The sequence below is a fragment of the Xenia sp. Carnegie-2017 genome, unplaced genomic scaffold (assembly GCF_021976095.1).
Source record: "Xenia sp. Carnegie-2017 unplaced genomic scaffold, XeniaSp_v1 HiC_scaffold_60, whole genome shotgun sequence".
Classification (NCBI taxonomy): domain Eukaryota; kingdom Metazoa; phylum Cnidaria; class Anthozoa; order Malacalcyonacea; family Xeniidae; genus Xenia; species Xenia sp. Carnegie-2017.
The window spans coordinates 30,002-58,000 of record NW_025813527.1 but is presented as its reverse complement, the minus strand read 5'-3'; the positions used below and the strand labels follow the sequence as shown (position 1 = coordinate 58,000).

Genomic DNA, 27,999 nt, shown 5'->3' with positions numbered 1-27,999 from the left:
CAGGCATACCTAAATCGTTCCACGTCCATGCCATCAATTCTAATCTAGGTGTGTTGTATTATGAAACTCGAGAATATGACAAAGCTTTACAGTTACACTTTGGTAGCTACGTGTTTCAAAGAAATTTGTGCCTTCTAAATTATGTTAAGCCTATTTTTAACACATAGACCGTAGGAGCAAGACTTCCACCTGCCAAGTCAACTCCCCTCCCCCTCAGAAGGTATTTTTAGTACTGAACAAAACAATTTCAGTTTGCACTTTATGAGGTAAAATGAACCTAAAGATGTAATGGTCCTTGTCTATGTATAGTTTCACTGATATCTAGTCAATAAACTTACTCTACAGCCCAGGAATCATCCTAAGTAAAACTTAGACCTGCCCATGCCCTGAAACTGACATTCTTTAGACTTTATTTCTAAAGTAATTTGCTTTTATGTCATAACCAAGTAGTAATTTTTATTGTATGATTTACAAACATATTAAAGTATATTGGGATGACAGAATTTTGTTAAATAAATACTATCCTGTTAGTTGTTCATATTCTTTGATACATTCAGTAATTTTTTACCCAGTTCCATAAGCCTATGACCATATTCTAGGTTCTTATAATTTCCAAGGGGTACACCTTTCATACCATACATACCACCCCACCATGCTGCAGCCAATATTCCTGTGCTGTCACTATCTCCACCATGAAACATAGAACAAGAGCACAATTGAAACCAGGAATCTTTTGCCATCATCAAAGCATCGTAAGCAATCATTGGTGCATCATGACCACTGGACCCACCCCAACCTGCATAACTGACAGATTTATACAAAGCATCACGTTCAGGTATGTTATATGTCACTGGGAACTTTGGTTCCCTGGTTACATTCATTAATCCCCGTAGTTCAAGATATGACTCCCAACTGTTTTTAAAGTAGCCCCATGATTTCTTGTTTTCTTCTACATCACGGCCAACCTTCTCAATGTATTCCCAAACTTTGGGTAAAACATTTAAAAGTCCTGCTCCCCATTTTTTTGGAGCCATCTTCTGTATAGCATAGGCTGTAAATAAAGCTGCAGTAACAGCCCCTAGATAACCTATAATTAAAATCATGATCTTTAAAGATTGCTAATTTTAGGTCTCTTACATTATGATCACCATATTTACATAATAACGGCATTTTGATATGGATCATGGATTGAATGGCTGTAGTAGTGAAGATATTGAAGCAAAACAGCAATGGCAATTCAAACAGTTTTTAGAAGACTGAAATTTGGAAATGTGGAAAAGCGATAAAAGGGATGGATCAAAGATATGGTCATTTAAAGTGAGCAATGTTAGAAGAATGGAGGCATTTGAGATGTGGTTCTAGAAAATGATGGATTGCATAGACTTATGCAAACCTAAGGTCAACCATCTTTTATTTCATTTATAAATTGATATTAGATAAAAGGATATGAAACATTCATGGTAATGGCTTGATCAAGTAAGTAATCGAAGGAAGAGTTGAAGATAAAACATCTAAGAAAAGCAATAGGATTTAAAAGCTAAATTACTACAAAGGTTTGTTAAAATGAAAAGCAATGCAGATAACAGGAAAACCTAGCAAACTTTATACAAAGCAACTGTTGTTGATAGACAAAACACTAGACATTAGTGACTTGATAATTGATACATGATCTGAAATCGTTGCTTTATTATGAAAGGTGAATACCTGTGGGGTGATTATGAGTCATCCTTCCACTTTCAACAGCAAGTTCAATTAACATTTCAATTTGATCTTCACAAGGAAACATCAAACCTATACACATGGATCTCATAGCTGCACCACATCCTCCACCTCGTTCATTAAATGGTATAATGTAACCTTTTTCCTCAAGAGGTCGTAACATGAAACATGCCTTTGTTGTGGTCTGCCCAGGAGCTCTTTCCCACATATCCTCAGCACATGTCTTCTTGTACTTTGTAGCCATAATGCTCAATAACTCTTCCGTTGTTGTCCATTCAGAAACCAACGCTTCTGCTGTAGCAATGTGTAGTACAGTGTCGTCACTAACGCTCCATCCTTTAATGTCAATTTTATCAAGTCCTCCGAGTTTTTCTAATTCTTCATGAATTTGAGTACCACTGTAACAGAATTCCCACAAACCATTCTTATAACCTAGAGCATCCCCCAATCCACTGAGAACCATAACTGCTTCGTATTTCTCGCATAATTGGACCGTATTTTCAAGAGCCATTTTTAATATGTTTACTTTACCGTAGTTTAATGAATTTTTTTGAAACACGGGGAAAGTACTAAGCTTCCCTCAACTTAGTCAACTAATAAAAACGTAAAATCTTTTCTTTGCCTTGTTTCAATATTATTTCATACTTTTGTTTAGATTTAGACGAGAGCGTTGGGAGACTGGGACTGTTATTTTGTAATCCTTAATCTTTACCCGATTCCATGATCTTCAATCTGATTAACATGTTGCTTCTTGCGAAGATTCTTTAAAATTTAAAAGTTCCTTCCTTATATCATGGATTATCCGACACGGATTTAATTCAAACTTGACAATTTGATTGCACATACAACAATTGGTACAAACTTCACAAAATTTCAGCTCTTGGCAAATCCTTAGGTTTTATAATTTTATGGCACATCCCATTGTTATAAATATGTCACTAAAAATTAATTTAACCAGGTCGACCTCCACCATATGGTGATTTAGAACTAAAATCAATGTGTTTTTGCGAATCCAAACGTACTATATAGGAAGGTACGTTGACTAACTGTTTACGAGCCCTGATATCAAACAATTGACAATTGAAATGTGATGAGCCTTTAGTCCACATGATTAAAAGAGTTCCATCAATTAAAATGATTTTTAACTCATCAAAACTTCAATTCAACCTTATATGACGCTGGAATTTTGAAACTCTAGCATGATGGATGGATTTTGCCAGACCCAATTTGAAAACTTGAATTTGAAGACGTCGCTCCAAGAAGTCTTCAATACGAAGGCCTAAAACAAAATCGAGCTTCATGCGGCTTTCATCCAAAACCCCGATACGTACAAGACGACGTAGCAATGCGTCGCCTTCGAACAAACGTTGCCCTTCGCGGGTCTTTTTCGTCTAGAGTCAGCAACTCTCGAGCAGCTTTGCGAATCTTAGCCAAAGTGTACTTAACACCATACTTCGCGCTTATTTCTTAACTCTTACTCCCCAATTATCTTCAATTCTTGATCCAAGCGTTCTTTCTCAAAAGGACGACGAGGAGTCATGAAAGTCTTCGAACAAACTGGCTTAGGCATCTTGACCACTTCAAGATGGCGTCGAAAAAAGAAAGAAGGAAGAAAAAGACACGTGCTAATACCAGCGTGCACCGCGGGCACGCGATTGATTATTGGGAAATTTTACTGAAGAAATGTAAAATAAGAAAACGAAAGTGCTCTAAAATGAGTTAACAAAATGGCGACTTTCGTTGGAGCGATGAAAGTGCATTTGAAATTGCCATCGAGATATTTGCTAACAACGTCATTTTTCAAAGCAACTAAGCACATGTTGATTTGTAATTGTAAAAGGTAAATTATTGGGGTGCTATATGTCCTTAAATGCAGATTTTATATGTGTAGGCAAGATGTCGACAAGTTGCAAATGTGCAACTGTTGTACTGCTTATGCAATCTTTTGAATTCTTGTGGATCTTTTGGACTCGCTAGATTACCAGACTCAACATTCAACTAATTTTTCTTTTTCAGAACTGTTTCTCCACTCATACGTCTACACGTTTATCCTAAAAAGCATTACTCTTCATCATCAAGTGAAGAAATTTCAAAAGATGAACTAATAGCATTTTCAAAGTCTGCTGCGAAAAATCATAAAGTAAATGACACTTTATACCATGATAGTGGTCGACGAAGCTCCTTTACTGTATTGGTGATAACATTTGGCATGCTTTTGTGCATTATATATTTTGGATTTTTACGCCAGGAAGGTGAAACTGAACAGAAAATTTTTAATAAGATTCTTGAACTACAGAAATCAAATGCATCTGAAGAATCAGAGAATGATCCTGTTGAAAATAATACTTAGGAATTGTTCTAAATGTGGTTACGTTTGGATAATAAATGATACATATGGACTTGAACTTGCTTAAACTTTTTACAAAATGTATCCTATCATGTACCTATACCCAAGTAAATTTCTAAAAAATCCAACATTGTTGTTTTTCTAGGAATTTTCATAATTCCGATATTAAATAACAATTGTAAAGTGGAACCATATCCATTCATGGACATTTTTATCACCTCTTAATCCAGACTATTTTGAAAATGCAGATGTAAATTTCTTTAAATATATTTACTTGCATTCCTGCATTAAAAAATAGGCTTAAGCCTTCTTTCCAGTGTGCGTATTAACGGTGTGCAATGTGCAATTTGCACATCGTTTTAGCTAAAATGAAAACAATTGCACATCACTTTTTCAAACGATGTGCAAAATCAGCGGTTATAACGAAAAACACTATCGTAAATCATATGAATTTGTTCACGTTTAAAAATATTAATTTAGCAATTAGCGCTATGTAATAATTAGCGTAATATCGATTTGATTATGCCTGTAAAGAAACACTTTTGTCAAAAAAATTGCACATTGTTTTTTCTGAACTAATTCGCACACTGCTTCTTTCCACTAGCCACGTATCGTAACGTATCGTAGCAAAACGTAACATGGCGCATGCGTGCTTTTGAATTTGATAGTCAATAGGCACAGTCACGCATGCGCCATGTTACGTCTTCCTACGATACGTTACGATACGTGGCTAGTGGAAAACAGGCTTTACTGTGGAATATACTGAATACCATCATTTGTTGTGGCTATTGCCCGAATTATATTAGAGATTTGACCTGTTAACAGGCCTAACTAAATAAAAGGTTTATTATTATTACACTTACGGTTTTCGACGAATCCTTGGCAGTTCGACGACAGACTACGATGAATGACAGATCTCATGCCAATTGTGAGGATGAAAACGATCGGATATTGAGCAAGGACAGCCACAAAAAAGCCCAAAATAATTTTTTGAAAAATTCAGAACATTGATGGTGGAACCATCGTATCCAATTTTCAGGCTACCTGAAAAATATCACCGCTTTTATGTCGACGACGGCAAGCACAGAAACAAGATTGGCCATTTCTTGCAACTGTGCATGTTGTCTACGGCATTAAATCGGAAATATCGACAGCCAGTCGGAAAATTAGGATTTTTAGGTTTTTTATTTTTATGTTAAAGAAATTCCATGTTTTTATTACAAAAATTTTAATTAAATAATGTTGAAATTTGGGCATTTGATAGCGGCGTGGTTTTATCCATCATTGCGATTGATTGACCAGTCGTGATGTTAGCAGGAAAACTCCCAGGAAAATGTTTTAGAAAAGGTCATAATATTGACTTTTCCATGGAAACAGGCGTTAGGCTGATGGATGCATTGCTCCAGAATAGTGTTTAGCGTTTGCATTCTTTGTAGAGATGGTCTTTAGGGCATTAAAAGTCACGTATTTTTCAATTTCATCAAAGTACATTGTCCATTCTTGATCATTGTTTAGAAGAGCTCATTAAAGTATATTGCTCATTCTTGAGCGTTTTTCAGAGGTCTTCATTAAAGTATGGTGTTCATTCTTGATCATTGTTCAGAGGATTTCATCAAAGTACACTGCCCATTCTTGATCATCGTTCGGAGGTCTTTATTAAAGTAAATTGTTCAATCTTGGGCTTTCTTCAGAGGACTTCATTAAAGTATGCTGTTCATTCTTGATCATTGTTCAGAGGATTTCATTAAAGTACACTGCCCATTCTTGATCATGGTTCAGAGGTCTTCATTAAAGTAAATTGTTCATTCTTGAGCATTCTGCAGAGGACTTCTTTAAAGTAAGTTGTTCATTCTTCATCATTGTTCAGAGGATTTCATTAAAGTACGTATATTGTCCATTCTTGATCAGAAAGTTTCTACAAAGGACAATTGAAGCCAATGTCAGTTCACACTATACTTCCATAAATGAAAAACATTGATAACATACTTACATTGAACATTTTATTCACTAGTAATGTAGTTCATGGGAAGAAGAATTTCAACCAAATTACTGAATTGTATTTTGTTCTTATGTTTAGATGAGCGTCGGGGAATTGGTCGACAACAGCCACAATTCTCTTCAACCGCTGTGAACAATAACCACTTTCTTTAATTGTGGAGTCTACGATCATGGTGAATACACCAACATTTGTTCGTTGTTTCTCAATCTCATTTGATGACTAATTGTCGTTTAAGAGAAGAATGTCCATGTCTAAAATCAAGCATAGAGGAAACAAAAGTTACTAAGACGAAAACTTTATGGAAAGGCCACACTGCACTTTGCATTAATGAACATCACATGTAGTGTCCCAATTCAATGTTTACTCAATGCAAAAGAACTTGAAACAAGACATTTACCTGAACATTTTTTCAAGGCACTCCAAGAGATATTTCACCGTGGAATAATTTCGACTTCGGCTAACTATTCTTCGTGCAACTGCAGACTTTCATGTTCAAATGGCACGTTCTTAGTCTTAGACTATGGCCCAGGTTTCACGAACATGTTGTATTCTGATTGGTCAGTGACTAGACGTGTTTTAAGCGTGTTGTGTTCTGATTGGTCATTTACTAGGTGTGTCCTAAACTGTTGTGTTGATTGGTCATTTACTAGGTGTGTCGTCAATTGTACATTGTGAATTTTAGAATTTGCATGATTCATACTTAGAAGTAATTAATCCCAATAGAGCGGTAAATGCAATCTAATACAATATAAATAAAAACGTATACTTTAGCTACAGCAAATAGCAAATCCCAAACATTTAAGTCTCCTTGGGGAACAACTACAGCTGAATCATGCAAATTCTAAAGGTCCACTTATGTCAAAAATGATTTGATAAACCCTCTAGATTGTTATCTTCATCTCATTTTCTTATTGTATTTATTAGCATTAACATTTCATCTCTTTTAATTAGCATTCTACCAGGTGTACATAAAAACGACGTTTGGCAATTAAAATACTGTAAAATTTCGAAACCCAATCACTGTGCTAACCTCACTAGTGCATTAAATTTTCAATGGAGGAAAATCTTTTGTGCTTGCATCAACGTAGCTAACAATGTTCCATGCACCTGTGGGCTTGACGTAGTGACAGACATTGAAATTATACAAAGGTCTTCAATGGTAAATGAAGGCTGACCAACTAGTTTTGCACACATCAAAGGAATGAATCGGATAGAAAAATATTATTACAATGTATTTTTTTATTTTATTATCCAACTATCAGCCGGCATTATATGTTGTCTCTTTTAACAAATTTTCAATCTCCATGCGACAATGTGAAAGTGTGTAAAATGAAATACTATAGTCTTTGGTGTAAAAGTGTGTGAAAATGCAAAGACTATTGTCTTTGGTGTAAAAGTGTGTGAAAATGCAAAGACTATAGTCTTTGGTGTAAAAGTGTGTGAAAATGCAAAGACTATTGTCTTTGGTGTAAAAGTGTGTGAAAATGCAAAGACTATTGTCTTTGGTGTAAAAGTGTGTGAAAATGCAAAGAGTATAGTTTTTGATGTGAAAGTGTGTGAAAATTTGTGAATATGCAAAGACAATAGTCTTTGGTGTGAAAGTGTATAAAAATTCAAAGAGTATAATCTTTGGCATGAAAATTTGTAAAACTATAGTCTTTAATATGAAATTGTGTAAAACTGCCTGAAATATAGTCTTTGGCATGAAAATGTGTGAAATTGCAAAGACTTTTAATATGGCTATGGTTGTATAATTTTATCAACAATAACGTTTCGTCTTTAGCTGAAGACATCTTCATATTACAATACATACATGTAGGAAGTAGTAAATCCTATTCTTAGAAATTTTGTACAATACTTACAATAACGACTGTATGCATTACTCTTCTTTGAAATAAAAAGGTTATATTACTCACTGTAATACTTTGAAACTTACAAATGAAATATTTTACATAATACTTACGATAAAGATTGTTTCAGCAAGAAATCTCTTTACACATAGCGCGGGAAAGATCGGCAAAAAGTCATATGACGTATTGATCAAAATTGGTCACGTGTCAAGTCGTATAAACATTCGCCAGCAAGAGCTGGGTGACGCGGGATATGTAAATTGATCAAATCGTGCTGAGATAGCACAACATTTAATAGCATAGTAGGTTTCGTGGGATGTATTTAATATACGATTGTTTTCATTTCAAGTTAAATATTATGTTTTAACTTGTTAAAACCAGTATGATGTACTATTATATAGTAGCAAATACTGACAAATTATATCTGTATACAACACATACAATAAAGAGTCCTTGAAGTTGATGCATCAGGAAATTCTTCTACTTTGTAGACATATTATATTTATATATACTGAACTATACGTATGTTATATATATACAATATAACTTATACAATTTCTATGCTCTGTTTTTTTCGACAGACATCCTACAAATTTTACCTTTTAACCGTTGTGTGTAGAAGGAACAGTTTGTTTTGTCGTTGTCGTCGTTGAAACAGATGATACCGTTGAAGTTTGCCTGTAAAACATTTGCTGAAAGTTTAGAAAAAAATTGATAAACTATTCATGAAATAATAGGCAGTAGCATTTTGATTTTCTTTTTAAAACAAGCCAAAGTTTGAGTTCTTTGTGTTGTATTATTACGAAATAAAAGATATTTAAGGTGTTTGCACGGGCTTATGCAAACCGAGGAGAACTTTAGGTGAACTCGAGAACAGATCAGTGCAAGCCCAAAACCGAAGGTAGAGTGCTGCACATTGCTCAAGAATTCTCACAAACGTCTCCGAGGTTTGCATAAGCCAGTGCAAACAGGAAAAACATCTTTTTAAAAAATATCAATAATGCGAAATAGACAACTTTAAAAAAAACGTTTTAATTTTTCCTCTAAAATGTATTCATGATTGATTTGCGAATTCTCTTTGATTGATTTGATTTGTTGAGCTCAGATCGGTTTGCACAAGCTAATGAAAACACAGCTATAAACTAATCAGCGCATGCGCTTGATTGCTTTTTGTTCTTGTTTTGACTATAAATTTTTTCTGTCTATTCTTGCCTTACAAACATTAACACTAAAAAATCGTTTAATATTCTGTTTATTGAACAATAAATTACACTCAAACATGATCACGTGCTTACTCACATGAAAAAGATCACGTGTTTACTCACATGAAAAAGATCACGTGTTTACTCACATGAAAAATGGGAAGTATTTGAACAAAGAACTCTTGCAAGGATTTTCACCTAACTCTGGAACAGCACCCAGACTATAATTGATCAATTTTCTCAAGTAATTTTCCAATTGTTTTCGACGTGTTTCCACAAAATTGACGTCACGATTTCCAATAATTTTCTTCGGGAAACGTGAATTGTGCAACAGGTTTAAACTGCTTGCTTGTCTGTGCATAAAAGGAAAAGGAAGGATTGTACATTACGGCAAAACAATATGATTAAAAAAATTAAAATACTGATGTTTATTAAAAACCTTCTTATGTAGGGCATAAAAATCCGAGTATCTTTTGTAAACATTCCATTCATCGTCTTTGATACGGATATAAACCTTGTGAAGTAAACAATGTTAAATTCTTTATTGACGACAATAACTGGATCACTGAGCAGATGATATATATATATATATATATATATGTGAAGTGGTGTTGAGAAAAATACACAAAAACTACAATTTCATCCCGACAAGCCTGTTTCGGTTTAATCCTGAAGAGTGAGCAATCACGAAACAGGCTTGTCATGAAATTGTAGTTTTGTGTATTTTCAACTCTACATATTCACGCTCTGCTCTTGGGCATCGAGCACTGTTTATACGGAAAATCATAAATTATAAACTTCCATATATATATATATATATATATATGAGCACTGTGGTGACTATACAATACAATCCATACAATGTGTAACCGTACGTCCTGTATCCCAAGTGCAGGAATCACAATTTTACTATGGTGATAGCCGGGAGGGCACATTGTATGTACACTTGTATATATATAACAGTATAAAACAGTATAAATCCGTATAAAACAGTGCTCGATGCTCGAGAGCAGAGCGTAAATATGTTTAGTGGTGTTGAGAAAAAATCACAAAATTACAGATTCATCCCGACAAGCCTGTTTCGTCATTAAAGGAAAATCCCCTGAAGAGTGAGCAGTCACGAAACAGGCTTGTCGGGATGAATCTGTAGTTTTGTGATTTTTTCTCAACACCACTAAACATATACATATGAAAAGTGAAATATTTGAGCAGTAAATTTAAACTACGACATGATCTTTTAAATACGATGACCACAAACACTTTTCTCAAGGGTGATGTATTTGAAACGAGGAAAATACCAAATATAGATCATAAATCTTGAAATATAGTCCCTAGTTATCCCTAACCTAGTCCAGATAACCATCAACATCACATCGGAAGAGTTATTTACTTTTTTTAGAGATAAATATATGGAAAAAATTATACCTGATAAGAATGGTGAATGTTTGGAGACTTTCCTTGTACAAAACAGATGGAATCCAAATGTTAATTAAAGGACGAGTATTGACAGACATGAAATTTGGACCAAACTCCGTCAAATATAAACATTCATCATGATTATTGTCCTGAGGAAGCTAGAACATTCGAAGATACGTAGTTTTATTAAGAAATATTTAGAAAATGAAAAGAATATTTACAGCTTTTCATGTTCATACCAAACAGTTCATATTGTACATACCGATCAATACTGTACATCTATTGTACTATAATGAACACACGGGTCTTTACTGAACATACCGGTCCTCTAAGATTGACAAGCTCTTCTTTTAATATTCTTAGCTGATATTCACGAGCATTCAACATTTTTTGTAGTCTTTCATTGAGTTCAATAAGTTCGCCATGCATATCAGCGACCTTTAAACATGATAAACAACATTTCATCACAACTTACGCCATGACGTCATCACCATGAATTCCCCAGGGATGAACAAGGAACACGAAATCAGTCAGAATGGCGAGTTTTTTTAAACATATATCACGATTTCATTTCAGTTATTGATCCTCAGTTTTCATAAGTTAAAATATCTTCTTGTATTAGATATTTCTTAAAGTCATCGTGTGCATCGTATAAAAGAGTTTTCTATCAAATAAATTTCGGCTCATCTTCATGCAACATATGATACATGAAAACCTTTTAAGGCAAATGTTTCGATTTGTAAAAGTTTTATGGTTTAATGGAAATCTTACTTGGATCAACTTTCGCTCAAAATCTTTGTTTTCTTCCTTTCTACAAGAAAAAGAAACGAAATTCAACGCCGTTGATTCACTTTTGCTACAAATTTACGGTAAATACCTCACTTCGTCGACGTCAGATTCCGGAGAAAGAATGATAGAAGAAAGTCTTTCATTTTCTGGAGCTACACAAAGATTATCGAATATCTTAGATTTCTACATCTATTTTAAAGATAAACTATCCCTCTAGTAAACCTTCTTCCATAATGTCATTTCTTTTCAACGATTGAACAGCACCCACGTATTTCTTTAGTTGGTGTTTGAGCAAATCATTTTCACTAAAGAGCAAAAACGAACAGGTCAACAGACATCTTTGATTAACGGAAATGCAGAGTTCTCAATGTCCTAACCTTTTAAGCCGTTAAGAGCGACGCAATTTTCTTCATTTTTCGACGACATATCTCTTTTAAATCTTCTAATTGAAGACGAAGAGAAGCTGACTTCATCATCTCTTTTCCAAATGTTGTTGTAATGATCTACAGGAAAGATGACCGAAGGAAAAATCAGGGCAAAATAGTGTATATTCGAATGGAATGTTAATATTAAACGAAGGACGATAATACAACCTGTTACGTTCTTCAACTTCATCTTTTCTTAACATCATCGATACAATCGCCTGTTTTAATTCCTCTTCAACAATAAAAAACCACGTATTTATTGATATTCATGAAATTATAATTATTCACACATACAAATATTCAGTTCACATGATGAAATTTGACGGATGTCTCCAAACAAGCAAAGCAACTACGATACAAATAGTAAAATCCAATTGCACTAAATATTTCTATATTTAAAACTAACTCTACCTGCTAATAGGCCATTTATAGTTTGAGAACCTGAGGCAAAAGTGCCTCTCCCGTTCCGAAAACATTTTTCAAAAGATATAAGAAATAAAACCATTTAAATACATGAATAGAAAAACACACAAACCTGAAGTCATTTCTTTGCCTGATGGATATTCCTCTGATGGCTAAAGAACGAAAACATACCAAATATAACGAACTAAATATAACAAAGATATTTACACATGGCTTTCTACCCTCCCTCCCCTCAAAAGATAAAAGCATTTCATAATTAACTAACATTCATACAACCATCACCCATGGTTCTGACCAATGACGATCCTGAGTAATCATTAATTTCTATGCTACCATCACGTGTGGCACATATCGCTGCAACAGTTGCTCCAATTGCTAAACTTGCATCATTCTCGACGTCTTCATCAGTGTAAATACTGAAAACAACATAAATTACCACCTCCGTTAAAATGGTGAACTCGTTAGACATTCTTGTCGATAAAATAATGAAGTATCTTCTAACCTTGAAACGGGCGAATCATTTATTGAATGAACTAAATGTCGCGACGTCTCAGGTGCAACAGTAAATCGCTCATTTTCATCTGACATAGCTAGACTCCTAACTCCTTTATCGTCATCGGGGCAAACTACGGGAATTAGAGATACACCGCTGTTCATATCAACAAGAGGCTCACACACTTCTTCCTCCGACAAGAGCGATGAGTCAGTGTAACGCCCTGATTGCAAAGATGTTGTCAAAGAATGATTTTTTTTCAAATCATTCGCAGTTTTAAACTCGTTTTAAGATGCAGAACTTCCTGGCTTTTCTTTGTTAATCGAGCCACTTGTTCATCTGTTTCATTCTCCTTGTTCTCAACGTTGGTTTTCGCCATTGTGGAAGAAAGACTTGAATTCTCAGAATTCGAACAATAAGCCAACTGAGAGTTCTTTGGCATTTCAAGAAAATCGTCAGGCCTTTTAGTGAAAGCATGGTTACCACGAGCATGTACCTGAGAATCAGTATTACGTTGTAATATGTCGTATGCCGCTCGGGTAAAACTCGTGGCACTATCGTGAGCAGTCGTTGTCGTGGAAGAACTACCATGAGAACTGACAGTAGAAGTTCCTTCTTCCGTCTCTTTGAATTCAACATTTTCAATTTGAGCAATGTTTGCTTTCTTTTTACGTTTTTCTTTTCTTTTCCTGAAACACAAAAGAAAGATAAAAGTTACAAATTAATAAAGACGCGTGGGATAAATGACTACGCATTGTTCAAGTATGATAAAGAATAAATGAGGACGCGCGGTTAAGGGATGATAAGGGATGAATAAACAACAGGTATAGTTAAGGGATAAATGAAGACATGTAATAATGGGATAATAAAGGTTAAGGAGAACGCATGGTTGGGGGATTATAAGGAATAAATGACATGTGTGGTTAAGGAATGATAAGATTAGCGATATATGAGATGAATGGTAGGGATAATTAGGGATAAAAGGGATATTTTTGATCAGGAGAGAAAAATGAAATTCCGATCAAATCTTTATTTTCTTAAAATGTTGTATTTAACAAACTTCACCAGGAGCTCCTGACGTCGCATACATTGGTGATGGTACAGCCCATATTGATGTTGGACGAGAAACTGCTTGGCTGATATTGCCGGGAATCTAAAAATTAAATTAAATTAAATTCAAGTAATTAAAGAAAAGTACATTCATAGCTTCCACTTTTTTACCATCCATTTCTATTTGCAAAGATTCATTTTTAAACAATATCAATAGCATTCCAGCATACCTGTACAGTAATAGAGTTAAACTCAGCTTTGTCAATGTCAATTGCAAAAAGAATTGAACTTAAGCCTTAAAGAAGAAACAAGGAATGATAAAAAATCCATTATAGAAATATAAACAAGTTTATTCTTACCAGCAGCCATCATTGGTAACATACTAGATCGTTCATCATCCAATAATAATGCATCTTGCTCATAATACTGACTGAAATTAAAACATTATACATCGTATAATTATTCTGACATCAACAGCTTACCGTTAAAAGAAAATTGCATTACTATATCGCATTATACATTGGTTATGATAATCATATAGCTTATCAAGCCAAGATTGATCTTTCTTTCTTAAATGTTACTGATCAAACTTACAAAAGCAATTGTTTATGCCCAATGAAGCTATGAAGATATTTCTCTAGTGATTGCTCGTTTAAACAAGACCTAAGCCATGCTTGATTAAACAAGACCTAAGCCATGCTTGAGCTGTCAAATAAACATCAAAAATAGAAAGAAAAATGTCAGAACAAATTCATGGCATACAAAAAGGTTTTACCCACAAACATTCCTGGAATCATTACAAACCAACAACTTGACTAACCTCTACCAACATCTGTCATTACATTATGTAAAGAATTATATGTCTTTATTTCACTAGAGCTAAGATGCTCCTTGATAAATAGCCAGAACACAGATTGACCTTCAGATCTCATTAACACCTGCCTTTAATGAACATAGAAATAATGAAAACAATTTATTTAAGAATGGCTTTTAAATTGACTGAATTGAGAGAGGAATGATGAAGATACCTTAAAGAATTTATCTTTTTTGTGGATTTAATGCCAAATTGAAGAACAATGTTCCATTGCTCACAAAGACAAGAGATTCTGTAATTTATCATAAATACAAAGATTATGATAAATAAGGATTATACTATGAAATAAAATGAATACAATACAATGCAATCGAAGAAATAACAAGTTCACCTGCTATCCTTCTCAGAAGCCAATTCGGTTGTACTACCAAATCGTACCTGACACTAAAGAAACGACGAGGTTCAAATTGACCAAATCATTCGAGTAAAATCAATACAATAAAAGACGAAACGAAATTACAAGTTCCAAGTTCCAACTTTTAACTACGTACAAATATTTTAAAACTAACTTGCTTTACTCCATCCAACAAGCGATCAATAATTGCTTGCTTTGTAATATCTACACTTGCCAAGTTCAACATAATCTCCACTGAACTAACATGTAAAAAATATAGTTTTATTTGTCGGACAATTAGAAAAATAATTAAAAATAATTAGATATTAACAAAGGATGTATATACGAGTACCTTATGATCGCTTGATATCACCACATATAAACTCTCACCACCCATGCTAGCATCAAGAAAGTTATGAGAAAATACAAAGTGTTTTCTACATGTAAAAAACATCCACGATACACGACAGTATTATTGAAGCAGTTCACAAAAGAAGACAAATGAAGGAAATTTACCAATATGGGCAACGGAAATGATGTAAATGAAATATTTGAGGCAAATGGCAGGACGTCACAAAGAGAGGGGGAACATTGGGGATGGGGTGGGGATGAGTTAGAATACATAAGTTAGAATACATAAGTTAGAATACATTAGTAGAGTTAGAATACATAAATATTTACCCCCACAATTAACATTCTAGTTTCGCCCCTGGCTGTATTACAACTAACAAAATTCTGTTAAACCAAATACCACATGACGTCATTGAGGGTAATTACATGTTTGTAGACATAAATCGTCCAGGTTAGAGTAGAGTCGTGAGGAATGTTGATATTTACTGTCTCAGAAGCAAGTGAGAAGATAAGTATGACATTATCAACAACACCAACAGTCTTTCTCAAGGCTCTACTAACTTGGACGATCTACATCTTCATTAGTATCTATTCAGAATAGATGTTAAAATTGCTTTCATTTGTTTAGCAAATTCAAAGAAGGTTTTATACAACAATAAATTCTGATACAACATACAAATCATCTGGATCAAGAACATTTGGTAGACTCAATTTTGATAATCTTGGAAAATCCATTTCTTCAATAACCTTCCACTCTTCGCAAACCATCACAGACGCATTACGTATCCTCTGAGGAGTCTATATATAAGTTAAACATATAGATATAAAATTACAGTATATCCATAAGTGTACCAGTCATGTTACTATATATTTATTATGTATCCTCTGAGGAGTCTACATATAAGTTAAATATATATATATAAACCGTACGTCCTGTGTCCCAAGTGCAGGAGCCACCATTTTACTATGGAGATAGCCGGGAGGGCACATTGTTATACACTTTGGATATAAAATTACAGTATATCCATAAGTGTACCAGTCATGTTATTATAAATTTATTATGTATCCTCCAAGGTGTTCATGGTTGAGGTACATCTGTTTTTGTACCATAATATCTTATGCAAGTCGCATAATTACTATAAATTTATAATGTATCCTTTGGAGTCCAAAGTTTACATACATGTAACACACTATCACAATTCTTTTGTTCACTTTCTTCACTGAGGTTGCACCTTAAAACTAACCTGCCCCCCCTTCCTCAACTATGTTTATCACAAACCTGATTTCTATGTTTCTGCCAGTTGTTTCTGTTGGCAAATTGTTTTTGCAATTTACGATGGAGTCTGTTGTCACGAGTCTTCAGCAAATTCTGCATCCCAGCTTGCTGACAATGCATTTGACGCTCTTTATCACGTCGATTATTCCTCTTAAAAATAAAAAATTTTATGTTAATGTTGTTCATAGTAAAAGGAGTCATTTAGATGAAGAAATTTACAAATATAATAAAGAAGTGATTTTATTTTGAGACTTAAAAGTATAGAAACATTTTCTATTGTACCTGATTGAATTTGTTCCTATTGCACATGTAAACAGGCTTTTGTGGTCGACTTGTGTCAACAAGATGGAAAGTTGATTCATCTTCTTCGTGATAATATGCATATTGATTACCACCACCAAATTGATTTAAGTATTTATCTTTAGAAGTAAAACAATATGATTAAACTGCATGAAAATGGTGAAATCTAGACAGAATACAAACTTTGGTATCAACGATTTTGATAGGCTGTACTTGACCAATCAGAAACCTACATAAAATGAAAATGTATGTTATAAGACCTATATTTATACAGTCAATACAAGAAATAATATTTTATCATCTTATAAGTGTAGAGTGGTTTTTTAATGATGACTACATAACAATGTTTTACAATAATAGCTAGTAAAATATGATTATAAATTTCACCACGTGACACAGAAATATAAGAACAACTAAAGGTCAGAGTGGAAGACATTGATAGCAAGGAATTTCTTATGAAATATAAAATATTTTACCTTGCCAAGTTTATCTCCTTTAGAGAATGGTTGATAAGGTATTTCTTTAAATGCATCTGAAACGGAGGTAGGACCCCAGCCGTTTGGGTTATCTTCAATGACAGGAGGAATAAAATGAATTCGTGAAGTTTGTATTGCGTCCATTTTCTTGTAGGTATAACATCACTTACAACCACGCGAATAAAGGAGGTATCCGCTGTACACTGGTAAAGACAACTCAGAAATAGTACATAGTAAAACAGGAATCGTATGAATTCGATCATTAATAAAAGCTCTGGAATCACTAGTATAGAACCTAAAGAACACGAATAATTTAATCCAATAAAATTTAAAAGATCGATTATATGAACAAAAAACGCCTGTACGTGAGGTTACAAGGGATTAGAATTTCGATTTATAGAAGTATAACCATCGTGGTTATCCATACCATTTTCTGTATGTTGTATAATCTCTGAATATTTACTAATTTTCTCATATGGTTTACACCATAGTGACACACAAACACGAAATTTTAAGTCCTCGTAAAAATTTACTTGTTTTTTATCCATCATTTCATCATGGTTATACATACCATTTTCCGGTATGTTTTATAATCTCTGAAATTTTACTAATTTTCTTATTTGGTTTACACCATAGTGACACACAAACACGAAATTTTAAGTCCTCGTAAATATTTACTTGTTTTTTATCCATCATTTCATCATGGTTATACATACCATTTTCCTGTATATTTTATAATCTCTGAAATTTTACTAATTTTCTTATTTGGTTTACACCATAGTGACACACAAACACGAAATTTTAAGTCCTCGTAAAAATTTACTTGTTTTTTAGCCATCATTTCATCATGGTTATACATACCATTTTCCGGTATGTTTTATAATATCTGAAATTTTACTAATTTTCTCATCTGGTTTACACCATAGTGACACACAAACACGAAATTTGAAGTCCTCGTAAAAATTTACTTGTTTTTTATCCATCATTTCATCATGGTTATACATACCATTTTCCGGTATGTTTTATGATATCTGAAATATTACTAATTTTCTCATTTGGTTTACACCATAGTGACACACAAACACGAAATTTTAAGTCCTCGTAAAAATTTACTTATTTTTTATCCATCATTTCACCATGGTTATACATACCATTTTCTGGTATGTTTATAATATCTGAAATTTTACTATTTTCTCATTTGGTTTACACCATAGTGACACATTCACACATTTTCAAAAATTTTCACAATTTTTCACAAAAAGACTATAATTCACGCATTTTCACAAAATTTTCACAATTTTTCACACAAAGACTATAATTAATTCCATTTTGTATTTTTCAAATAAAATTTTTTGAAAAAGACTATAATTCACGCATTTTTAAAAACTTTCACAATTTTTCACATATAGACTATAATTCACGCATTTTCAAAAATTTTTACAATTTTTTACAAAAAGACTATAAATTACGCATTTTCACAAATTTTCACAACTTTTCACAAAACTATAATCACGATTTTCACAAATTTTCACAATTTTTCACAATGACTATAATTCACGCTTTTTCAAAAATTTTTACAATTTTTCACAAAAAGATTATAATTCATGCATTTTCAAAATTTTACAATTTTTTCAAATGAACAATAATTCGCGTTTTGAAAATTTTCTGATTTTTACAAAGACTAATTAACGCATTTTCAAAAATTTTCTGATTTTCAAAAAGACTATATTCACCAATTTTCTGGAATTTTCTGAATTTTACAATTTTTCACGAAAAGACTATAATTCACGCATTTTCAAAATTTTCTGATTTTCAGAAAAAAGAGTATAATTCACGCATTTTCAAAGTTTTCACAACTTTCACAAAAAACTATAATTCGCATTTTCACAAATTTTCTACAATTTTTCACAAAGACTATAATTCACGCATTTTCAAAATTTTCACAATTTTCAAAAGACTATAATTCACGCATTTTCAAAATTTTTGATTTTCACAAAAGACTATAATTCACCAATTTTCACAAATTTTCACAACTTTTTACAATTGTTCACAAAAAGACTATAATTCACGCATTTTCACAAATTTTCACAATTTTCACAAAAGAGTATAATTCACGCATTTTCAAAATTTTCACAATTTTTACAAAGACTATAATTCACGATTTTCACAAATTTCACAATTTTTCACAAAAGACTATAATTCATGCATTTTCAAAAATTTTCACAATTTTCCAGACAAAAGACTATAATTCACGCATTTTCAAAAATTTTACAATTCAAAAAACACATAATACGCTTTTCAAAAATTTTCACAATTTTCACAAAGACTATAATTCACGCATTTTAAAATTTTCACAATTTTCACAAAGACTATAATTCACGATTTTCACAAATTTTCACAATTTTTCACCAAAAGACTATAATTCACGATTTTCAAAATTTTCACAATTTTTTGCAAAAAGACTATAATTCACGCATTTTCACAAATTTTCACAATTTTTCACAAAAAGACTATAATTCACGCATTTCCACAAATTTTGACAATTTTTCACTAAAAGACCATAAATCACACATTTTCAAAAATTTTCACAAATTTTCACAATTTTTTACAAAAAGACTATAATTCACGCATTTTCACAAATTTTCACAATTTTTCACAAAAAGACTATAATTCACGCATTTTCAAAATTTCACAATTTTTTTCAAAAAGACTATAATTCACGCATTTTCACAAATTTTCACAATTTTTTACAAAAAGACTATAATTCACACATTTTCACATTTTCACAATTTTTACAAAAGACTATAATTCACGATTTTCAAAATTTTCACAAATTTTCACAAAAGACTATAATTCACGCATTTTCAAAAATTTTCACAATTTTTCAAAAAAGACTATAATTCACGCATTTTCACAAATTTTACAATTTTTCAAAAGACTATAATTCACCATTTTCAAAAATTTTCACAATTTTTCACAAAGACTATAATTCAAGAATTTTCAAAATTTTCACAATTTTTTACAAAAGACTATAATTCACGCATTTTCACAAATTTTCACAATTTTTCACAAAAAGACTATAATTCACGATTTTCAAATTTTCACAATTTTTCACAAAAGACTATAATTCACGATTTTCAAAAATTTTCACAATTTTTACAAAAAGACTATAATTCACGCGATTTTCTTTCACAATTTTTCACAAAAGACTATAATTCACGTGATTTTCAAAAATTTTACAATTTTACAAAAGACTATAATTCACGCATTTTCAAAATTTTCACAATTTTTCACAAAAGACTATAATTCACGCATTTTCACAAATTTTCACATTTTTCACAAAAGACTATAATTCACGATTTTCAAAATTTTTCACAATTTTCACAAAAGACTATAATTCACCAATTTTCAAAAATTTTCACAATTTTCACAAAAGACTATAATTCACATTTTCAAAAATTTTCACAATTTTTCACAAAAAGACTATAATTCACGCATTTTCAAAAATTTTTACAATTTTTCACAAAAAGACTATAATTCACCAATTTTCACAAATTTTCACAACTTTTTACAATTTTTCACAAAAAGACTATAATTCACGCATTTTCAAATTTTCAATAATTTTCCAAAAAGACTATAATTCACGATTTTCACAAATTTCACAATTTTTCACAAAGACTATAATTCACGCATTTTCAAAATTTTCACAATTTTCAAAAAGACTATAATTAACATTTTCAAAATCACAATTTTTCACAAAAGACTATAATTCACCATTTTCAAAATTTTCACAATTTTTCACAAAAGACTATAATTCACACATTTTCAAAATTTTCACAATTTTTCACAAAGACTATAATTCACGCATTTTCACAAATTTTCACAATTTTACAAAAGACTATAATTCACCCATTTTGAAAAATTTTCACAATTTTTTACAATTTTTCACAAAAAGATTATAATTCACGCATTTTCAAAAATTTTCACAATTTTCCAGAAAAAGAGTATAATTCACGCATTTTCAAATATTTTTACAATTTTTCACAAATAGACAATAATTCACGCATTTTGAAAAATTTTCACAATTCCAAAAGACTATAATTCACGATTTTCAAAAATTTTCACAATTTTTCACAAAGACTATAATTCACGCATTTTCAAAATTTTCACAATTTTTACAAAAGACTATAATTCACGATTTTCAAAATTTTCACAATTTTTCACAAAATAGACACACATTTTCAAAAATTTTCACAATTTTTACAAAAAGACTATAATTCACGATTTTCACAAATTTTCAATTTTTCACAAAAGACATTATAATTCACGATTTTCAAAATTTTCAATTTTTTTCACAAAGATTATAATTCATCACAAATTTTCCAATTTTTCACAAAGACTATAATTCACGCATTTTCACAAATTTTCACAATTTTTACAAAAGACTATAATTCACGATTTTCACAAATTTCACAATTTTTACAAAAGACTATAATTCACGTGATTTTCAAAAATTTTCACAATTTTTACACAAAGACTATAATTCACCATTTTCAAAAATTTTCAAATTTTCACAATTTTTCACAAAGACTATAATTCACGATTTTCAAAATTTTCCAATTTTCACAAAAAGACTATAATTCATATTTTCAAAATTTTCACAATTTTTCACAAAAGACAATAATTCACACGTTTTGAAAAATTTTCACAATTTTTCACAAAAAGACTATAATTCACGCATTTTCAAAAGTTTTCACAATTTTTTACAAAAAGACTACATTCATGCATTTTCACAAATTTTCACAATTTTACAAAAGACTATAATTAATATTTTCAAAATTTTCACAATTTTCACAAAAAGATAATTCACGATTTTCACAAATTTTCACAATTTTTCACAAAAGACTATAATTCACATTTTCAAAAATTTTCACAATTTTTCACAAAGACTATAATTCACGATTTTCAAAAATTTTCAAAATTTTTCACAAAAAGACTATAATTCACTGATTTTCACAAATTTTCACAATTTTCACAAAGATTATAATTCATGCATTTTCAAAAATTTTACAATTTTTTCAAAACACTATCGCTTTTTTCACAATTTTTCACAAAGACTATAATCACACATTTTCAAAAATTTTCACAATTTTCACAAAAGACTATAATTCACGATTTTCACAAATTTCACAATTTTTCACAAAAGACTATAATTCCGCATTTTCATTTTCACAATTTTTCACAAAAGACTATAATTCACACATTTTCAAATTTTCACAATTTTACAAAAGACTATAATTCACGATTTTCAAAAATTTTCACAATTTTTCACAAAAGACTAATTCACGATTTTCACAAATTTTCACAATTTTTACAAAAGACTATAATTCACGATTTTCAAAAATTTTCACAATTTTTCACAAAAGACTATAATTCAGATTTTCAAAAATTTTCACAATTTTTTACAAAGACTATAATTCACGATTTTCAAAAATTTTCACAATTTTCACAAAAGACTATAATTCACGCATTTTCAAAAATTTTACAATTTTTCACAAAAAGACTATAATTCACCAATTTTCACAAATTTTCACAACTTTTTACAATTTTTCACAAAAAGACTATAATTCACGCATTTTCAAAAATTTTCACAATTTTCCAGAAAAAGAGTATAATTTATGCATTTTCAAAAATTTTCACAATTTTTTACAAAAAAATTATAATTCATGCATTTTCACAAATTTTCACAATTTTTCACAAAAAGATTATAATTCATGCATTTTCAAAAATTTTTACAATTTTTCACAAATAGACAATAATTCACACGTTTTCAAAAATTTTCACAATTTTTACAAAAAGACTATAATTCATTAATTTTCAAAATTTTCACAATTTTTCAAAAGACTATAATTCGCATTTTCAAAAATTTTCACAATTTTTCACAAAAGACTATAATTCACGATTTTCTTCAAAATTTTCACAATTTTTCACAAAAGACTATAATTCACTTTTCACAAATTTTCACAATTTTCACAAAGACTATAATTCACGATTTTCAAAAATTTTCACAATTTTTCACAAAAGACTATAATTCACGCATTTTCAAAAATTTCACAATTTTTCACAAAGACTATAATTCACCATTTTTAAAATTTTCACAATTTTACAATTTTCACAAAGACTATAATTCAATTTTTTTCAAAATTTTCACAATTTCACAAAAAGATATAATTCACATTTTCAAAATTTTCACAATTTTTCACATATAGACACACTCATACGCTTTTTTTCACATTTTTCACAAAGACTATAATTCACGATTTTCAAAAATTTTCACAATTTTTCACAAAAGACTATAATTCACGATTTTCAAAATTTTACAATTTTTCACAAAAAGACTATAATTCACTCAATTTTCACAATTTTCAATTTTCACAATTTTTCACAAAAGACTATAATTCACGATTTTCAAAAATTTTCACATTTTTCAAAAAGACTATAATTCACGATTTTCAAAATTTCACAATTTTTTCACAAAAGACTATAATTCACGATTTTCACTTTCACAATTTTTCACAAAAGACTATAATTCACGCATTTTCAAAAATTTTCACTTTTTTTACAAAAAAACTATAATTCACGCATTTTCAAAAATTTTCAGAATTTTCACAAAAAGACTATAATTCACGCATTTTCAAAAATTTTCACAATTTTCACAAAAGACTATAATTCACATTTTCAAAATTTTCACAATTTTTCACAAAAGACTATAATTCACATATTTTCAATTTCACAATTTTTACAATTTTTCACAAAAGACTATAATTTGATTTTCAAAATTTTCACAATTTTCCAAAAAGACTATAATTCATGCATTTTCAAAATTTTCACAATTTTACAAAAGACTATAATTCATGACACAAATTTTCACAATTTTTCACAAAAGACTATAATTCACGCATTTTCAAAAATTTTACAATTTTTCACAAAAGACTATAATTCACATCATTTTCAAAAATTTTCACAATTTTACAAAAAGACTATAATTCACGATTTTCAAAAATTTTCACAATTTTTCACAAAAGACTATAATTCAGCATTTTCAAAATTTCACAATTTTTCACAAAGACTATAATTCACGATTTTCAAAAATTTCCAATTTTTCACAAAAGACTATAATTCAATGATTTTCACAAATTTTCACAATTTTTCACAAAGACTATAATTCACGATTTTCAAAATTTTCACAATTTTTCACAAAAGACTATAATTCACGCATTTTCAAAAATTTTCACAATTTTTCACAAAAGACTATAATTCACGATTTTCAAAAATTTTCACAATTTTACAATTTTTCACAAAGACTATAATTCACGATTTTCAAAAATTTTCACAATTTTTACAAAAGACTATAATTCACATTTTCAAAAATTTTCACAATTTTTCACAAAAGACTATAATTCACAATTTTCACAAATTTTACAATTTTCACAAAAGACTATAATTCACGATTTTCAAAAATTTCACAATTTTTCACAAAGACTATAATTCACGATTTTCAAAATTTTCACAATTTTCACAAAAGACTATAATTCACGATTTTCAAAATTTTACAATTTTTCACAAAAGACTATAATTCACGATTTTCAAAAATTTTCTAATTTTTTCACAAAAAGACTATAATTCACCGATTTTCAAAATTTTCACAATTTTTTACAAAAAAGACTATCACCACATTTTCAAAAGTTTTCACATGTTTTTACAAAAAGACTATAATTCATGCATTTTCAAATTTTCACAATTTTTACAAAAAGACTATAATTCAAGCAATTTCAAAAATTTTCACAATTTTTTACAATTTTCACAAAGACTATAATTCACGATTTTCAAAAATTTTCACAATTTTCCAAAAAGACTATAACGATTTTCAAATTTTCACAATTTTCACAAAAAGACTATAATTCACGCATTTTCAAAAATTTTCACAATTTTCACAAAAGACTATAATTCACGATTTTCAAAATTTTCACAATTTTTCACAAAAAGACTATAATTCACGCATTTTCAAAAATTTTCACAAATTTTCACAAAAAGACTATAATTCACGCATTTTCAAAAATTTTTACAATTTTCACAAAAGACTATAATTCACGTTTTCAAAATTTTCAATTTTTTCACAAAAAGACTATAATTCACGATTTTAACAAATTTCACAATTTTTTCACAAAGACTATAATTCATGATTTTCAAAAATTTTCACAATTTTTCACAAAAGACTATAATTCACGATTTTCAAAAATTTTACAATTTTTCAAAAGACTATAATTCACGATTTTCACAAATTTTCACAATTTTTAAAAAAGACTATAATTCACGCATTTTCACAAATTTTCACAGTTTTTTACAAAAGACTATAATTCACGCATTTTCAAAAATTTTCACAATTTTTAGCACAAAGACTATAATTCAACCATTTTGAAAAATTTTCAAAATTTTTTACAATTTTTCACAAAAAGACTATAATTCACGCATTTTCAAAATTTTCACAATTTTTCACAAAAAGACTACATTCATGCATTTTCAAAAATTTTCACAATTTTTCACAAAAGACACAATAATTTTTCAAAATTTTCACAATTTTCACAAAAGACTATAATTCACGATTTTCAAAATTTTCACAAATTTTTACAAAAAGACTATAATTCACGCATTTTCACAATTTTTCACAAATTTTCAGAAAAAGACTGTAATTCACACGTTTTCAAAAATTTTCACAAATTTTTACAAAGACTATAATTCACGATTTTCAAATTTTCACAATTTTTCACAAAGACTATAATTCACGATTTTCAAAAATTTTCACAATTTTTCACAAAGACTTAATTCACCATTTTCAAAATTTTACAATTTTTCACAAAAGACTATAATTCACGATTTTCACAAATTTTCACAATTTTTCACAAAAAGACTATAATTCATGCATTTTCAAAATTTTACAATTTTCACAAAGAATACTAATTCATGTTTTCAAAAATTTTCACAATTTTCTAAAAAGACTATAATTCACGATTTTCAAAATTTTCACAATTTTCACAAAAGACTATAATTCACATTTTCACAAATTTTCACAATTTTTCACAAAAGACTATAATTCCCACATTTTCAAAAATTTTCACAATTTTTCACAAAAGACTATAATTCACATTTTCATAAATTTTCACTTAAAAAGACTATAATTCACTTTTCAAAAATTTTCACAATTTTTCACAAAAAGACTATAATTCACGATTTTCACAATTTTCAATTTTTACAAAGACTATAATTCACATTTTCAAAATTTTCACAATTTTTCACAAAAAGACTATAATTCAAGCATTTTCAAAAATTTTCACAATTTTTTACAAAAAGACTATAATTAACGCATTTTCAAAAATTTTCACAATTTTTCACAAAAAGACTATAATTCACGCATTTTCAAAAATTTTTACAATTTTTCACAAAAAGACTATAATTCACCAATTTTCACAAATTTTCACAACTTTTTACAATTTTTCACAAAAAGACTATAATTCACGCATTTTCAAAAATTTTCACAATTTTCAGAAAAAGAGTATAATTCACGCATTTCAAAATTTTCACAATTTTTACAAAAACTATAATTCATGATTTTCACAATTTTCACAATTTTTCACAAAGACTATAATTCATGCATTTTCAAAAATTTTACATTTTTCACAAAAGACACACCACACGTGCTTTGAAAATTTTCACAATTTTACAAAAAGACTATAATTCACCAATTTTCAAAAATTTTCACAATTTTTCACAAAAAGACTATAATTCAGCATTTTCAAAAATTTCACAATTTTCACAAAAGACTATAATGATTTTCAAAATTTCACAATTTTTCACAAAAAGACTATAATTCACGATTTTCACAAATTTTCACAATTTTTCACAAAAAGACTATAATTCACGATTTTCAAAAATTTTCACAATTTTCACAAAAAGACTATAATTCACGCATTTTCAAAAATTTTCACAATTTTTCACAAAAAGACTATAATTCACGCATTTTCAAAAATTTTCACAATTTTTCAAAAAAAGACTATAATTCACGCATTTTCAAAAATTTTCACAATTTTCCAGAAAAAGACTATAATTCATGCATTTTCAAAAATTTTCACAATTTTCACAAAAGACTATAATTCATGCATTTTCAAAATTCTCACAATTTTTCACACAAAAGACTATAATTCACGATTTTCAAAAAAATTTTCATTTTTCAAAAGACTATAATTCACGATTTTCAAAAATTTTACAATTTTTCACAAAAGAGATTCACCACTACAATTTTCAAAATTTTCACAATTTTTCACAAAAATATAATTCACGCATTTTCAAAAATTTCACAATTTTTCACAAAAAGACTATAATTCACATGATTTTTCAAAATTTTCAATTTTTCACAAAGACTATAATTCACGCATTTTCACAAATTTTCAATTTTTCACAAAGACTATAATTCACGATTTTCAAAATTTAACAATTTTTTACAAAGACTATAATTCACGCATTTTTAAAAATTTTCACAATTTTTCACAAAGACTATAATTCACGCATTTTCAAAATTTTCACAATTTCATTAAAAGACTATAATTCACGATTTTCAAAT

General features: G+C 29.8%; 4 protein-coding genes, 1 long non-coding RNA gene and 1 pseudogene across 10 annotated transcripts; all 6 read right to left on the bottom strand.

Moving 5' to 3' along the window:
- Positions 1-424: 424 nt before the first annotated feature.
- Positions 425-2,346, bottom strand: LOC124459019 (protein ADP-ribosylarginine hydrolase-like). Its single transcript, XM_047008580.1, has 2 exons — positions 1,705-2,346; positions 425-1,087 (listed from the first exon to the last, which is right to left on the bottom strand). Exons 1-2 carry the CDS (start codon positions 2,228-2,230, stop codon positions 528-530), a joined length of 1,086 nt encoding a protein of 361 aa, XP_046864536.1. The 5' UTR covers positions 2,231-2,346; the 3' UTR covers positions 425-527.
- A 323-nt stretch (positions 2,347-2,669) lies between these two features.
- On the bottom strand, positions 2,670-3,389 carry LOC124459015 (annotated as a pseudogene).
- A 5,125-nt stretch (positions 3,390-8,514) lies between these two features.
- Positions 8,515-11,652, bottom strand: LOC124459013 (sorting nexin-29-like). The gene is made up of 8 exons (XM_047008573.1): positions 11,545-11,652; positions 11,411-11,474; positions 11,305-11,344; positions 10,855-10,971; positions 10,543-10,574; positions 9,557-9,631; positions 9,267-9,470; positions 8,515-8,593 (listed from the first exon to the last, which is right to left on the bottom strand). Exons 1-8 carry the CDS (start codon positions 11,552-11,554, stop codon positions 8,518-8,520), a joined length of 618 nt encoding a protein of 205 aa, XP_046864529.1. The 5' UTR covers positions 11,555-11,652; the 3' UTR covers positions 8,515-8,517.
- Positions 11,653-11,784: 132 nt separating this feature from the next.
- LOC124459016 lies at positions 11,785-13,327 on the bottom strand. 4 transcript variants are annotated; one of them, XM_047008574.1, is made up of 5 exons: positions 12,673-13,327; positions 12,436-12,586; positions 12,283-12,322; positions 11,916-11,979; positions 11,785-11,825 (listed from the first exon to the last, which is right to left on the bottom strand). In XM_047008574.1, exons 1-5 carry the CDS (start codon positions 12,825-12,827, stop codon positions 11,795-11,797), a joined length of 441 nt encoding a protein of 146 aa, XP_046864530.1. In that variant the 5' UTR covers positions 12,828-13,327; the 3' UTR covers positions 11,785-11,794. The 4 variants fall into 4 exon arrangements, with proteins under 4 accessions (XP_046864530.1, XP_046864531.1, XP_046864532.1 ...); XM_047008575.1 differs by having other exon boundaries at positions 11,916-11,976; XM_047008576.1 differs by having other exon boundaries at positions 11,808-11,979; positions 12,453-12,586.
- A 381-nt stretch (positions 13,328-13,708) lies between these two features.
- On the bottom strand, positions 13,709-15,319 carry LOC124459020 (sorting nexin-29-like). Of its 3 annotated transcripts, none has more exons than XM_047008582.1 (9): positions 15,274-15,301; positions 15,097-15,176; positions 14,919-14,971; positions 14,742-14,819; positions 14,534-14,655; positions 14,308-14,386; positions 14,073-14,143; positions 13,944-14,008; positions 13,709-13,816 (listed from the first exon to the last, which is right to left on the bottom strand). In XM_047008582.1, exons 2-9 carry the CDS (start codon positions 15,166-15,168, stop codon positions 13,715-13,717), a joined length of 642 nt encoding a protein of 213 aa, XP_046864538.1. In that variant the 5' UTR covers positions 15,169-15,176; positions 15,274-15,301; the 3' UTR covers positions 13,709-13,714. The 3 variants fall into 3 exon arrangements, with proteins under 3 accessions (XP_046864538.1, XP_046864537.1, XP_046864539.1); XM_047008581.1 differs by having other exon boundaries at positions 15,097-15,181; positions 15,274-15,297; XM_047008583.1 differs by lacking the exons at positions 14,308-14,386; positions 14,534-14,655 and having other exon boundaries at positions 15,097-15,181; positions 15,274-15,319.
- An 835-nt stretch (positions 15,320-16,154) lies between these two features.
- LOC124459021 lies at positions 16,155-17,365 on the bottom strand. The gene is made up of 5 exons (XR_006953370.1): positions 17,325-17,365; positions 17,032-17,077; positions 16,831-16,967; positions 16,552-16,698; positions 16,155-16,166 (listed from the first exon to the last, which is right to left on the bottom strand). It is a non-coding gene; the product is annotated as an uncharacterized LOC124459021 (long non-coding RNA).
- Between the last annotated feature and the right edge of the window lie 10,634 nt (positions 17,366-27,999).